General features: G+C 37.3%; 1 protein-coding gene across 2 annotated transcripts in view; it reads left to right on the top strand.

Annotated features, from left to right (window-relative positions):
* USP25 (ubiquitin specific peptidase 25) overlaps window positions 1-13,154 on the top strand; it is an 88,973-nt gene extending 75,819 nt beyond the window's left edge. The window contains exons 20-26 of one of the 2 annotated variants that reach the window (XM_066208525.1): window positions 321-416; window positions 3,741-3,919; window positions 4,659-4,737; window positions 6,527-6,606; window positions 11,141-11,264; window positions 11,945-12,140; window positions 12,558-13,154. In XM_066208525.1, coding sequence (XP_066064622.1) covers window positions 321-416; window positions 3,741-3,919; window positions 4,659-4,737; window positions 6,527-6,606; window positions 11,141-11,264; window positions 11,945-12,140; window positions 12,558-12,730 — 927 coding nt within the window. In that variant the 3' untranslated portion in view covers window positions 12,731-13,154. The remainder of the gene's footprint in view (window positions 1-320; window positions 417-3,740; window positions 3,920-4,658; window positions 4,738-6,526; window positions 6,607-11,140; window positions 11,265-11,944; window positions 12,141-12,557) is intronic. The other variant, XM_066208527.1, reaches the window with a different exon arrangement.
* Window positions 13,155-16,264: the final 3,110 nt, after the last annotated feature.

A 16,264-nucleotide genomic window follows, 5' to 3' on the forward strand; every position in this document is an offset into this window, starting at 1 on the left:
CTGCTTGGTACTAATGCTGAACTCTGCATGTTCCTTTCCTGCGAAGTTTGGTCCATGTAACTTTTTTGACACAATTTTTATTTTCCTTTTTTTTTTTTTTTTTGGTAAGGTTCTTTTAATGTTGTTACAGTAAAACTATATATACACATGCCATGATTTGATTTGCAGAATATGCTCACCAGATCTGTATTGAAATGTGCCATATCAATGTATGCATGCATTAAGTTGCTTTTTCATCTTGCATGAGACTAAAAGCATATTGAATTTGGTCATTAAAATATTAATCATTCAAAACTTTTACCTTAAATCCCTTGTGGCAGGTCATGCTGACCCCGAACATGCAAGGTATTATCATGGCTATAGGTAAAGCCAGGAATGTTTATGACAGGTGTGGGCCAGAAGCAGGGTTCTTTAAGGTACAGCTTTTTCTCCTCTGACTTTTCCTGTTAGATATGCTACTCCCTCTGTATATAAAGTCTTTTATAGTCTTTATACATACTTGTCTATATGAGCCCCTCATTTAGATATTTCTCCCTTGAAAAATAGACAGATATTTGCCCTGTTGATATCAGTAGCTTATATACCTTTCTGCATTTTAGCTTTTTAATAATAGTAATGAGTAACATAATAGTAACATGAAACCTAGATGTGTAATCAATAAAAGTATATGGGGTTTTTCTCCAGTTAGTAATAAAACCCATGCCTTTGCTAGACTGCGGGCCATCATGATTTTTTTACCCAGGGACTTCTAGTCATTTGTTGTGTATTTCAAAGAGATGTTCTTGATTTGCACTTCTTAAAAGATTTTTAATAAATTTAAATTGTTTGCTTTTGTGTAGCTGCATGGGTGTCAATACTATTTATTTAAGCAGTTTTTTATTACTGGGTATTAGACATTGGGCTTTTTATGGTGATTAGTCTTCACTGTGATACCACATTTAAAAATGTGTTCATTTTCTTAAATACACAAACTTATGAGCACCTTTAGCTCATGGCCTTTTGAATTTTCAGGGTATTAGAAAGGGAATTGTTTTGACATGATGTAAAATGTAAAATCCTCTCAAATGTGATTTGGAGAGGAGAAAGAAGTTCCTTGCTTGTTGTTGAGTAGTGATCTGTTTTCTACTTAATTGTTGTGGTGTACTTCCACTAGAAGAAATTCTAAAAGCCACAAAACCCCAAGTGAGCAAACAAACAAAAAACCCTAACATCACCAACAAAAAGTTCTGCAACCCCTTGGTAAGGAAATTGAAACCTCGTGGGTGGGTTGGTTGGTTGGTTTGTTTGTTTGCATGGGTGTTTGAAGTGAATACTTAGAGAAGGGTCATAACCCTAAGGTATTTGCAGGGCTGTTAACTGTGCCTGGTCTCAGGGAAGGGGGAGACACCTGCCATGGCCTCTGTTCAGTGAAACTGGGTTTGTTTGGGATTCAGTGCTGGTTGCTTCCCCCCCATTTTTTAATGAAAATACGTAATTTTTTTTAAGTTGGAAAAAAAATCCTCATTTGATCAAATCACTCCTTACCAGAAAGTTCAATTGTATCTAATTATATTTTTTAATATGAAGGGTGTTTTGATAATTTTAAAACAGAAACTTACTTCAAAATAAAATTATATTTAATGCTTTAGAGTTACCAAAACACTGCTGAGTTGAAATGATTTTCAGTCTTTAATTTTAAATGCTAAATCCTTAAGCATTTAGGCTTCACGGGGGTAGAATGTCTTTGAGAAAATGTTTTGACATAAAGTAGAAAATTTTCCTTATTTTCTGCTGAATTGTGTTTGCAATAGCTTAGCAGAGGTGAAACATGGTTCATTTTGAAGGAATACATTAGTATGAATGGATGCAGATGAAGTGAGGTTGTTTGGGAACAAAATTTTTGTTTTGGGATGCATCAGATGAAATCTCACATTTTCTCATGACTTACTCTAAAATCTTCTATGATGTCTTTTAATACTTTTACTGTGTTCTTTGAAGTGTTTTTTTTTGATTAAATTAGTGTTTTCAGAAAACTGGGGGGGGTTCTATACCTTTGTTTTAATGTTAATCAGGTGAAACTCCATTGGTGTGGGACATTGTTACTGCCAAGGTTTCACTCCCCCTCTAGATCTCAGGTTTAAGACATGACTAACAGTCAGATATTTCTTGGTCAGTGATCTCTTCAGATCGTTGTTCTTTAATCTTTATAGACAAGTCCTTGCAGAATGTTTCCTTTCATATCTTTATATAACATTCTCAGTGAAAAAATTAAAGCATCTAATATTTTTTCTGTCCCTTTTTCTGGGGATTTCTATTTTTTCTAGAAATAGTGTTTTTTCATTTTGTTTAAGATTTCTGAATCTGTAGAATACCACGTTATTTTTAAAATAATTACAAAAGTACAGGGTTTGTGTTTGTTGCATTTTTTCCTGCTTCTAAGTAATTATATAAAAAGTTAAATGTCTAATAGCAGTTTGCCTTTGTTGCCTCAATAAACAAGGTTTAATTGTTAGCCATGTTGACTTGCTAATGGCAGAACTTCTGAGTGAAGGTAATGGAAACTCTGTGGCTTTTGGCATTTATAATATTGTCCTAAACATCCTTTTTAATGGTAATGCAATTCATGAGTATTTAAAGATATTGATGCAGAAGTTTTAAAGGTCTCAACATGCTCTGTGTTTAAACCTGTATGATTTTTACCCTATATGTTTAGTCCTGAAGCAAAATGTGTTATTAGCAGAGGATGGGAGCCCAAATTTCTGATAGTTAAATGTCAGGTATTACAGCATAAAGCTGTTTGAAAAATACTGAAGGGGGAGGGGGGAAGTGGTTTGTGGCTTGTTTTGGTTTGGTTTTTTGTATGTGTTTGTTTTGTTTTGTGACTGCTTTGGTGCTTTATTTTGTGCATATATTGTATTGAAACTTTGCTAATGTGTTAGGAAAGTATCTGATCACCTCCCTGTTTTCAGAGGGAATTTATGGAACGTGTGTTAACATTTGCCACTATTTTTCTAATTCTTTTTCTTGTTGCTCCTGATCATGCTGTACAGTTTTAGTGAATAAAATCTAATGAACATATCAAATGATGTTCATTAAAACCTAATGTGCTAGCAAAGCTGGAAAAGTAAATGATTCTGATGATCTCTAAAATTTCTCTAAAATATTCAGTGAGGCTGCATCCTGCCCTACAGAGCAATACTGTTGATATTGAATTATTATTTTCTTCAGATATCCTATCATTTGTTTTTGATTGAAAGACATATTTCATTCCCACATAGTATTTTCCAAATCATACGTGTTCACTAAACTTTCTGCAGGGTATTTTTTAATTCATGTCTTTGCATTTAACCATGTATTAGAGGTACTTTTTTAACCTTATGAGACTTCAGAAAATTTCTTCAGGTCAAGAGAAATCTCGTACTTGTCTTGGGCTTAAAGGAACTCTAAGGATTGGATAAATCTCCTCTCCTCCTATGCAGGGAGGCATAGCACAGGATTGGAACTACTTTTGAAGGGAAGGTTTACTTGGGATTTTGTCAGGCTTAACTGGTGAGAGAAAGTACCAACTTGACAATTTTTCTGTGGTTTTGTTCATTTCCATTTTAAAAGCATGGTTTAGACTTCTTAGAAGGGTGGTCTGTGGAACTGTTAAAAAAATTTTATAGGCAAAATGCCATGGCATATAAAGTGAGTGTCTTGTGTCTGTGGTGTTTGAGTTAAAAGCCAGAAGGAATTAATGTCTATTTTTTTTAATCATGTAGGCAATTAAATTGGAGTACACACGTCTGCTAAAATTAGCCCAGGAAGATCCACCACCTGAATGTGATTATCGTTTGCGTCATGCAATTGTTTACTTCATCCAAAACCAGGCACCAAAGAAGATAATTGAGAGAACATTACTGGAGCAGTTTGGAGATCACAATCTCAGCTTTGATGAAAGGTAATAAGATCTGCACATCTCATTTCCCACGTTCATGAATGTTCTCTGATGTGTGGAAACACCCCTTCATATTTGGCTGTGTTTGGCTTCATCTCCAAGTTAATAGTTTGCAAGTTTACTTTGTGGAACAGATCATTTTTATAAAAATCCCTGTTAAAAGAGTAATTAAGAAGTTGAGTTTCTACTCATCTAAGTAGAAATGCTCAGTGTTCATAATTTTGCACTTAGATTTCTGTAATTTCTTTCACTCTGTTTCCTCACTGCCCTGAAAGCCAGCAGTAAAGACCAAAGCCTTTCCAGCTGGGGTCAGTGACTGGCTTGAGAGCAAGACAATGTCTCCCACTCAAAATTCCATCTACTTACTTACATAAATAGGTAAATTAAAAGTTAGAAACCAGTCTTATTTCTGTGTGGGGAATAATCTTCTAAACTTCTGCAAAGTCAGGGAGTTTCAAACTATCTGAAATTTAAAATTAAAAAGACTGAGCAATGTGACAATTTAGTGAAATAAAAGAAATAATCCTTTCAGTAGCACAGGCCTCCATCACACATACTTCAAAAGTATGCCCTCTCCTGCTGATTATACCATGCATAATAAAATGTACAATTTCCATGGCATTTTCATACTGGTTTGCATAAGGCTGTAGCTCATACTGCTTGAGGTTCCTGTCTTTATAAGGATAATGTCCTCTGTGAATTTCCAGTAACATTTCATGACTTTTTTATTGCTTTTTGTAAGGTGCCGTAACATAATGAAGGTTGCTCAAGCCAAACTTGAAATGATAAAGCCAGATGAAGTTAACATGGAGGAATATGAGGTCAGTACTTCCTATGCTTTAAATTAAGTTGTAATGTGAAATAGTTATCAGTAAAGTTGAATTTCGTCTTCACAGATTTGTTCTTGTCTCAGACGGAGAAGTTAAAACTGGCTATTTATTTAAAGACCCCTTATTTGTCCAAAGGCTGCTCTTGAGCTAAAGCTGTCTTTTCCACATCTGTAATTCCAGTGTTTGAGCCATAAATAAGTGTCAGGTTGGAATCTGTCCTTACTTTGTTAACGAGGCTTGACGTCACTAACAATATTTTGTAATTTATCACCACATGAGCCACATGGCTTTTTCCGGGCAGACGCAACTGGCAGGGAAGGAGGATAGTGGTCTGTGTCCAGCCTTGCTCATCTTGAGAGCTGCACAGCAGGCACAGTCCCATTTGTGCTTTTTCCTCCAGCTGTCTCTGCAGCCATTCCCACTTTCTTATGATTCTTTTCTTTGCCAAGACCATGCATAACCAGCTTATGCATTTAATTTTTCCTCCTGTGTTGTTTAGAAAAACTTAGAGGGGAAGTGAGAGTGGATCTTGGACATTAAATAATCGTGACTAATAGTTGCTAAAATAATTCATCTCACATTTAAAGCTAAGCCTGTAGCTGATTTTTCAGCATCAGTTTCAAATCTGAGTAATACTGTTCCATTAAGACCTCTTACCAGTGAGTATTTATGTCCTGGCAGATTCCAGTGCTCTACCTGTACCTCCTTGTTGTGCTGGTAGGTTCAAACAATTTGATCAGGAGGATAATGGGAGCCATCTTTCCCTCCCAAATCCAATGAAAAACTACTTTAATTGCCACTTCTCATTACCAGGTTTAGGAGCTACAGTAGATGCTACTGCATTACAGCATGCTTCCCTAGTCACTGGCAGGGAAGGACCCTCAGAGTGTCATTTTAGTTGCATTTTCTTGGTTGTGCAGGGCTTGGCATTTTACCATTCTCTGAATGATGCACAGAGAGAACAAACAATTCTGGACTTAGCTCTAAGAGTGGGGAGTGGGGGTATCTTCTGCTCCTCTGCAGAAAAGTGCCCCTTTTTTAGCTCCTGCAATAGGCACTTGGGGATTTCTCCACAGATTGTGTCAGTTCAGTATAGTGAGCTGGCATTTTATGGATGCTTTCTCAAGCTCTTTCTGTTCAGTCTGGTAGTAGCTGTGTCTTATGGTGTGCTGTCCCCCATTTTATCCTTAATGCACAATTGAAAGTGAGCAGTTAACCCTCTGTAGAGAAAGTGCCTTTCTCACCTGGAGCATTTACCTGTAAAGTGAACCAGGAGTCACTTGGTATAAATGGTGACGCAGTAAGATAAATATACTGCTCCAGCACCAGTGTCTCATCTGAGCTGCATTTGGGGTTTTTTTAGCACTTCCCATGTAAAGTGTTCAGGCTTTTTCTATGTCATACTTGTATTGAAAATTAAGCTTAATATCTGGCATATGAAAAAGCTTTCCAACACTTCCTGGGTAATGTAGGGAAGAAAAGACAAGATCTCGTATAATTTTACCTGTGGTTCTCCAAAGATGCTTGGTGTTCCTTTCAAATGGTAATAGGTTCTGGAAGAATAATCTCATCTAGAAATGTTTAAGACATTTAAGAATTTTCTTTTTATTGAGGGAGGGTGGATTCAGGTGGACTTTCCATATATGCAAGCCTACTGGCATCCTTGTTACTTACTGTAACTATTGGACACTAAATTTAAGTTGGGGTGGTGTGTGTTTAAAAAAATAAATTATATTTCATTTTTGTGGATGAAGTTCTATTTACCCTTTCTTACATGCAGAGATGGCATCAAGACTATAGACATTTCAGGGAAACAACCATGTTTCTCATGGTAGGATTGGAGTTTTTCCAAAAAAAGAGGTAAGTGGTAGTATAGAACTCAAATGTAGTAGAACGATGTGAGGGCAAAATGTAATATTGATAAGTAAAGCTATTTTTTAAATTAAGAAGTGTTTAATGTATTCTTCATTTCAGATAAGCATTTATTCAGTCTACTAATATCTTCAGTCTTGTTTCTTCCTATTCTTAATTTCCATTTCCAATCTCTTTATCAAGCCATGGGTTCTTTTCAGAGCACCCTCCACATGCACGTCTATTCTTCCTTCTCTTCTATTCTTAAGTGCTCTGGTTTCACTCAGCCATGAAAATCCTCTTTCTCTGGCACCACCTGTGCACATGCATTTAGCTGCTTTTATCAGCAGACAAAATTAGTCAAGTCCATGTCTTTCCTGCTTTTTGACTGGGTCTTCCCACTGAAGTAGTTTTACCTTATTTATTAGTCTGAGCCAAACTCCACCTATGGTGGGCTCTAAAGGTCAGGCAAACAGAACATATTTGAGAAAGACTATCATGCACAGCTGTCATAGTTGTAGCTGATTGTCCTTAACTCCATGGTGATTCATTCCCTTCTCTTTTTGAACCAAGTCAGAAATTGTGGCTGTATAAAATGCGTGACATTTATGTTCTTAATTCAAAACAGCTCAAATTTATTCTGATCTACACATGCAACAAGAATGGTGATTACAGTATAAATGTAGTCAATCTCTGATTTTTCATGTATAAAACAATAAGTAGGAAATTTATAGCAGGAGTCAAATTTAATTCTTTGTCTCTGTGTTGTGTGGTAAATTGCTCCATATTTCTCATCTTGTATCTTCACAAAAAAGAAAGACCCCAAACAATACAGGAAAATTAACTGCAAAAGACACAGCCTTGCCTTTGTGACATGATATGTCTTTTTATACTGGCTAACACAATGAGCCCAGAGTCTTGGATTGTCTTTGGGTTTCCACCATGTAATAAACAGTACATTTACTAATAATCTAAATCAAAATATGCGACACTATTGGTCTTAAACAGTTTGTTTCATGTTGCTTCATTCCTTAAAGAGGCAAAAATGTCAGAGACATTGGTGTGGTTTATAGGTATCCCTTCATGTACTCTCTTAAGATTGCAGGCAGGGGTGAAACATCTTCAAGTTCCTTGGCATTGGGACTCCAGAGTGGCACCTTAAATTGTAAAATACTGATGTTTTCAATAAATTCCTTCCTGCCATAACATATTCTGGCTATGCCACAGAGGAGAGAGGGAAGCACAGGTTTCTGTTGTGTGCTAAACTAAGTTCTCCATTATTTACAATAAATTGCAGAATTTGCGTGAGGTGTTTGTTAGAAAAATCTTCATAATTTAGGAAACAAGCCTACTATCACTCATCTTGCACTCTAAAATGAATCAGAAATAAAAAGTACAATTTCAGAAGTGCTTCACGACGTGTTTGATACAAAAACAGTAGGACTAAAGTATAGTAGTGGATGAGTGAAATCTGGGTATCCAGTGACCTGCTCCAAAGGCATCTTGTACAAATACGTACCTGTGTTTCAGCTTCAGGTTCCCAAAGGACCCAGATTTACTGAGGTTCCCACCTTGCACACCTGAGACGGCAATGGTACCATCCTTATGCTGTAAACAAGACTATGCTGATCCTTGTCAATTCATTTAAAACTAAAATCATAAAAACATAACTTTAAAAATATTTGTGAAAGGAGGATAGACTTTGATAATAGAAATATGCTCTTCTTTAGTAGGACTCTTTTGAGGCTTTTTTTCCCCACTGCAAACCCATCTCTCTGTTGACAGACTTTTCTTAGCTTCAGTAACACTAAGTGATAACCTAGCAGCACTTGATGTCTTGATGGAGCCAAAAGTCGACCTTTATTCAAGCAGTATTTATTCCTTTAATTGTAATGTGTTGAACAAACACAAAAATCAACATTAAGGTAGTTTGGTGTATCTTTTTCATGCCTACATTCAGTGGTCACTCATGATCCCTCATGGTGGGTGACAAGGCCCACTTTTCACTGCAGGTGGAGAATTAAGGGGTCTTTCAGCAGTTGTCCTCTGACTGTAGTGTGGAATTACTACTCCACCTGCTCTGGCTGAGATGAATGCAGCCAGCTAATGAGCCTTGGTAGGAGTTTTGCCTGCAGCTCACTCTTGTGGCAGAAACTAAAAAGTGAACAAACTGTATACTTTACCAGTTGCCTTTTAAGCTTCTTGGAAAGCCAGTACAGCTTTTTGCTTTTGATTGAAATGCCTTTTTCAAAGCAGTGCTAAAATTTTGCCGTTCTGTGCTTTCGGCATCTTTTCTAAAGTGTCGACCTAGTGGACTCCAGAACTTTGTGAGCAGCTTCAGTGATTTTAGGCTTATGCTGCACAGGCTTGAGCTTATGTGCAGTTCAGCTGTGAGAAGGCAGAAAGCCAGTCATGTCCTGGGCTGCATCCAAAGCCCTATGGGATTCTGCCCCTCTCTGCTGGGACCCCACCTGCAGGGCTGCATCCAGCTCTGGGATCCTAGCACAGCAAGGACAGGGACGTGCTGGAGCCAGGCCAGAGGAGGTACCAAGGTGATCAAAGGGATGGAGCACCTGCCTAATTAGGACAGGAGGAAAAAGCTGGGGCTGTTCAGCCTGAAGGAAGAGACGGTTGCATGGAAACCTGAAAGCAACCTTTGAGTATCAGAAAGGAGCCTACACAAAAGATGGAGAGAGACATTTTACAAGAGCATGGAATGACAGGACAAGGGGGAATGGCTTCAAACTGATAGGAGGTTTGGATTAGTGATCAGGAAGAAATTATTTACAGTCAGGGTGGTGAAGCACTGGAACAGGATGCCCAGAGAAGCTGTGGCTGCCCCATCCCTGGAAGTGTGCAAGGCCAGGTTGGATGGGGCTCTGAGCAACCTGGTCTAGTGTAAGGTGTCCCTGCCCATGGCACAGGAGTTGGAACCAAATGACCTTCAAGGTTCCTTTCCAACCCAGGCCACCCTATGATTCTATGGATCTGATCGGTAATTTTACTGTAGTTCCATTCCTGAGACCCAAGGTATTTAAGGAGTCTGAGCTTGGAAATACAGTCATGATAATCGAAAATAACTTACCTTGGTGTTAAATGGCACCACAGTTGTTTCAGGAAAGGGTCATACACAAGTGAGGGAAGGAGCAAGAAGAGGGTGACTGGAAATAAGGCCACTACCACCACTGAGTTTTAATTTGCCTCAACAGAGCTGTTGACACTGTAGCTTCAACTTGCAGTTTCACAAATAACTGAACTAAGAACATAAGGAGAAGGTCCTCCTCCTCTGGCTTTATAACCAGCAGTTTCAGTTTTCGTAATAATTTCTTCCCCTCTCCTTCTACATTACGTTTTCAGCTGTCTGGTCAGTTTTATTGGTGACCAGTGGTATGAGGAGTTTTCATGGCTAGGAAAAATTGACTTCAAGTAGCCTTTTCCCTTTTTTTTTTTTAATATTGTCTCATTAGGAGGTATTACCTTAACTTTGAGTTTTTTACTTTGGAAAACTCTTGACTTGTATTCAGGTAAGCTCTGTGTGTGCACATAATTTTTAGCCTTTTTTTAGTAGCTCGGTAGTTTGATTTTGGTAGTTTCAGCCTGACCCATGAGCTCATACTCCCATCAGGAGGGAGTGCACAATTTCATGTTCCTTTAACCACTCCCTTAGGAAATTTCTCTTCCTAGATTTTTTTTTTTTTTTTAATTTGAATAAGAATGAGATACCAAACTGCCTGTTTTTAGGGTAGCTACCAGAACTGCTTTCCATGCTTTTCTGTCATAACTGGGTCTTTGTAAATCAGAGAATTAACCATTTCAGGTGTTTTCAGGAGATAGTATGCAGCAGTGTGAGGGGAGATTGTTCATTTGTACATGAAAGGCTCTCTGTCAATTATTGACTGATAGGTTCTTGGGTACTCTCTTATCCCTTCTTTACCAATTACCCTTGCTTTTATCTTCCGCATTCAAATTAAAGACAGAAGTATCAACAGTCTAACAGCACTTCTGCTTTTGAAATGCTGTGATGCCTTCTTCCATCACATTAGGTTTTCAAGTAACTTGGAAGAACTTACAGATAGTGAAGCTTAAAAATTCACAAGTTTTTGTTTTAGAAATAAGGTGACAGCTTTAAATCTTATTTGCTGAGGTGTAGAATGCTATCAGGATATTCATGGCACCGGAAGCTCAAACCCAATGTGACATAAATGCAGTCAGGAAAAATTAAGTTTTCATGGATACTCAAGGCCACTCTAAAGCTGGTTTTGAAGTGAGTGAAATGATACCCATTGGTTTCAGTGAGCTTTGGATCAGACTTCGTGCATAATGATCTAACCTAATAATAAAATAATTTGTTCTAATGTATGTAAAAGACAAAATTGTATGGTTAAAAAAAAAAACAACCAAACAAACTATGAAGAGATTGGTGGGAAGGGGTGGATTTGCCATGCAGCAAGTGGAGTTACCTGACCTTTGAGGAGCACAGTAGTTACCTTGAAGCAGGTGATATGTGGATGTTGTGCCTAATGCGTTTGTTTCTTCACTTCAGTTACATGGAAGCCTTGCTCTACCTTATCTATGCTTACCAGAATAACAAAGAACTCTTGTCCAAAGGCCCATACAGGGGGCACGACGAAGAGCTTATATCTCACTACAGACGAGAGTGCTTGCTAGTAAGTGAAGGGGGAACTACATGTCTCAAAATGTTGGGTTTGCTGCTTTGCCCTAATAAAATTAATTAATAGAACAGTGTTGCTGTCATGCACAACAAACCCAAAACCTCCCTGCATTAGCAGTCTAATACTGAAGCTTGTAAGGGGGAAAAAAGCAAAAGTAAAAAAGAAAACATTATTCCCTCCCTTTTTTTGAATAGCCAATCATTTTCTTTATGATTATAGTGGGCTCAGTGCCATCATGTGTGGGATAGGTGGAAACAGTGGTTGACTGTTGGTGAGCAGATTCACCCTGCTGCCATGGTTTGATGGGGAGACAAATACTGCGAAAGGCATCAGCAATGATGCCTTGCCTGAAACAAGGGACTTTTTCCTCCTTATGTCACTTCTAACAATAGTGAAAAAATAAAAGCGGGTGATAGAATCTCAGTCCTAACAAAACAGCTGCAAGATTGGAGTTGGCAGGTATGAAATGAAGTGGCTTGAGGAACAGCTCAAGTTCAAGTGGATTAGTAGAGCATATGGATCATGGAGTAAATGTTAAAATACAGCTGTGGTTAATACAAATTGCCAGGTAATTCTGTAGGAAGACTGCTTTAAAACAAACTGATAATGATGCATGGTAGACTGTGAAATGCTGTGTACTTAAAGCCTTTCCTTTTTTGTGGTGGTTTCTCAAGAAACTAAATGAACATGCTGCAGCACTGTTTGAATCAGGAGATGATCAGGAAGTAAATAATGGCCTGATCATAATGAACGAGCTTATTGTCCCATGTTTGCCATTACTACTGGTGGATGAAATGGAAGAGAAAGATATTGTTGCTGTGGAAGATATGAGGAACCGTTGGTGCTCCTATCTTGGACAAGAAATGGAACGTAAGTCATTTATTATTAAGGTAAAAGGCCCTTGTGCACCTTTTTTTATAAGTATGATGTTTTCAATGTCTGGAATTAAACCTGGATCTTTTGTGCCTTAGTAATGTTTTTTGAGCTGCCCTGACTTTTGAATAATCCTGTATACATTTAAATAAAGTTTTTCCATATGTTTCACTGGGGTATCAGGCTATACAGAAACATGCTTTTTGAATGGAAAAACATTTGTGTGTTAGACCATCTAAAGGGGAATTTATATCAACATCTTACTAGGAATTGGTATGTCCTAGTTATTACTAAAAATGAAACTCCTCCTCTTCTACCCACTAATTGAAAAAGAAAGTCAACATTGGGCAGAAAAAGGACAATTTGACATGTGGACATAAATGCTTATGTTTGTTTTTCTGGTTTGATTTGCAGCCAACTTGCAAGAAAAACTGACAGATTTCCTGCCAAAACTGCTAGATTGTTCTACAGAGATTAAAGGTTTCAATGACCCGCCAAAGTTGCCCTCCTACTCCACACATGAACTGTGTGAAAGATATGCCCGAATCATGTTGTCACTCAGTCGAACTCCAGCCGATGGAAGATAAATTCTGCAGACCTTCCTAAGCACATTGTATAAACTTTTTTAGTTCTTAAACCTTGCCTTCCTGTCACAGGGTTTGCTTGTTGCTGCTATAGTTTTTAACTTTTTTATTTTAATAACTGCAAAAGAGAAATGACTGTACAAACTTTAGCCAGACTGCAAACGATTAAAGCTGAGAATCGCATGGCACTCAGTCGTTTCAACCAGAATTGATGCAACATGCAAGTCTGATCATTATGGCAAAACTGCTTTTTTGCCATTTATCTGTTACAGTATTACTTTGCTTTTATCTTAAGATTCTTTACTTTATCAACAGCTGTCTGGATCATTTTGTGACTGCAACTACTTTAAGTGTCCAGTGCTGTGTAAATACATGGTACTTGGTAGCTTGTAAATGAAAAGAAAGAATAAAGTTTTATTTATGGCTACTTCTGTGTTTGCAAGCAGATACCTTGTATATTATTGTAAAATACGGGTATTTTTAGAAGAGATACAGTATATTGATGGGTTACTCAATTTTATAGACAAGGTTCTTCAGGATTTATGGCCAGTTTCCTTTCAGGTACTTGGAGATTACTGTATGTGAATATATTGAAAAACTGTCACAGTATTATACACAATAGTGTTTTGTATATTCTTCACTGGTCTGTATGATACTGCACCTGAGCACTTTAGTGTGCGTGTGAATGGCCATGCCAAGTCTTTTCTAATAGTAGGGACTGGCTTCTGAAGCAAAACAATATTGGCACCTTCCTTCTATTGTTAGAAAAAAAATGAAGTAAAAAAAAATTAAAGGTATTTTCAGTATAAATATATTACACCCTCTAAGCAAAACTTCTAAAAGTTTATTTAAGTAGAGAAAATAAAGGTTTTAAAATACTGAATTTATGAAGCTTAAGGATTAATCCATTTTTAATTGGTTTTTGAGTCATGTAATTGACCAGAAATAAAATCTTAATTTTAATTCTTTACTTGAAATGGGTTGCTATTGTTGCAACAAAATATCTCAAAAATCTTTTATCTGTCCTAATTAAATTTCTCTTGGAAGTAAAAGAGCATATCTATTGGGCTTGTTTTGTAGAACTGAAATACTGTCTGGTTTTAATGAAGAAAATTATTTTGTTGAAAAAGATATTCAATGCGTCCTTAGGTAATGCTGTTACCTGACACTATTTTGATTCCTTCTCTTTTTAGAGAACGTTTTGTGTTAGATCAGTAAAATATGTGAATATTTATTTGTATGTTTTTATTGGAGCGACACAACTTTTCCTTACAGGCTTCCAAGTGGTGTTTGAATATCTGCTAATAAAAGGCCACAGAGGGAAGGGAAGGAGTGATGAAGTTCAGATCACCTAGAAATGCAGTGGGCAGAAATGTGGGCATCTCATATGGAAGAGGCAGCAGAGTTCAATCTTAGCATGTATCAGTCTGAATTTGTTCATTCTGCAGAGACACTGGATCACGATGTACAGGATCACAACAGAATGTGGCCTTCAATTCCAAATCTGTTCAGGGCTCTTCTCCACTCCTCTTCTCAGTACTGCAGTGCTTCATGCTTTTTCCAACCACCCATTTATTTTATCAAATTCTTTTTTAAAAAAAGGATATTGACCTTTTACAAGTGAAATTCTGCACAGGAGCATTATTCTAGGTTCTGAGACTGCTGATGTGTCAAATATCCCTCTTAAAGAAAAAAGGTATGCTTACTATGAAATGGGAGAGGATATATTTTAAAAGCTTTTACATTTTGCACCTGTTCCACTTTGATTTGAAACTCAAGAATATGCCTACTTAGCACTGTATTTTTAGACAAGGTTTTGAACAAATCAGACTTCCAACTTTTTTACTAGTAGTAAAAAGAATTAGATGTGAAAGAGCAACTTTATTTTGTTATGGCTTACAGGTTTTGAGTTTGAGTGTTTGTGGAATCTTCTAAGGAAAGCTCTCTTACCCTGAAGGAGCCAGTTACTCTCATCTGTTTAATCAGTCACAACAAACACATAGGCAAAGGCACTCTTTCTAAGGTAAAAAGAGAAATAAATTTCATTTGGGAAGAGTACCTAAGATATTTAAATTAAAAGGAAGCAAGGAAGGATGAGACTTGGTTTTTGTTTTGGGGTTTATTTTTTGTATTCAGTTTCTGAAAGTATGAAAATAATCCATTGACGTTCATAGTATTGAAGATAAATGTGTATTCCTTTGCAAAGACAAATTTTTGACTCTAATTGAGAAAGCAGAAGAGCAGAAATAAATATATATGTATTTTACTATTTCAGTGTATTTTAAATATCTGAGTTTAAATCTTCAGTGAAATCGTTAATGGTTGCATTAATTTTGTCTTAAAAGCCTTACTTTTCTCACTGCAGTAAGGCAGTTGGTAGCTTGGATCCACAATGCCCAGCACAGAACCTCTACAAGTAGCTGTAAGGTAGTAAAGCTTACAGTCCATTTGGCTACCTGATAATCTGTGACTGAATTATGCTGAGGAGGTATGGTCTCTTCACAATGGGGATTATGAAGGGTTTCATCAGGGGCTTTTTTCAGTTAATAGAACACAAAAAGATTAAGGAAATTTAACCAAAATTCATTGACAAAATCACCTGTACCATTGAGTGAAAGGTGGGGATTTTTCCAGATGTTGCTTCATAGTGAGAAAGAGCTTGAACTTACCCTTTTTCAGCTAATTGCCTCTTTTTAAATCTCTCCCAAATATGTCTTTATTTTAGCTGCCTGATCCTATTGCTTTACTTGAAGTGATATTTTGGTAGTATTGAGAATCCTGTTGTTTCTAGTTCAAGCTACCATAGCAGGTCTGTTAGTCCCAGCCTAGCAGAAAACCATGAGCAGCAGCAGAACTGAGCTGAACAAAGGAGGAGGGTGGATGGAGTCAGTTTGTACTTCTTAGATGTGGGATATTTGGAATCACACCAGACACCAAGAACTTGACCTTTGCCAGTGAGTCAGTGTTGCTTTATGGACAGTCTGTGCTTTACTGCAGGGAACAGGTTTGCTCAAGAAAACGTGAAGTATGAGCAGAGCCAAAAGCACATGCTTTGTGTTCAAGCATTAACATGCTAAAATTTCATAATATCTGCATTAAGTATCTTTCAGGTTATTTTTAGGCTACTCCTGTGAAGACTGCGGCTCCCAAAAGGACTTGGACACCACCAGTAGCGCACCGGAGACAGCGGGATACTGTCCAACAAACAAAAAGGTTCATAAAGGGAGACAGTGGTTGCTGCCCATAGTCTTCATTTTGTCACATTTCCTTCTCTCAGTCTCCAGTGAGTCCAGATGTCTGTGGGAGGCCTTATATAAACACAAGGTAAAGAATTTTGATGGAACAATGCACCACTCTAGGTCTGCAATGAGTCACCTCATCTGTACAGCATTTTTCAACATAAATGTGTGTTTTTTTAAAAAAAAGTATTCTAGGTTTGAGTCTATAAGAATGCAAGAAAAGTGAGTATCAGTCTTGGCAGTGAGAGAAAAGTGGACCTCTCTTTTCTGGAGAGGACAATAATACAGATATAAAAAT

Source organism: Chamaea fasciata, unplaced genomic scaffold (assembly GCF_029207755.1).
Source record: "Chamaea fasciata isolate MVZ Bird 193981 ecotype frontalis unplaced genomic scaffold, bChaFas1.0.hap1 SCAF_2, whole genome shotgun sequence".
NCBI classification, from domain to species: domain Eukaryota; kingdom Metazoa; phylum Chordata; class Aves; order Passeriformes; family Sylviidae; genus Chamaea; species Chamaea fasciata.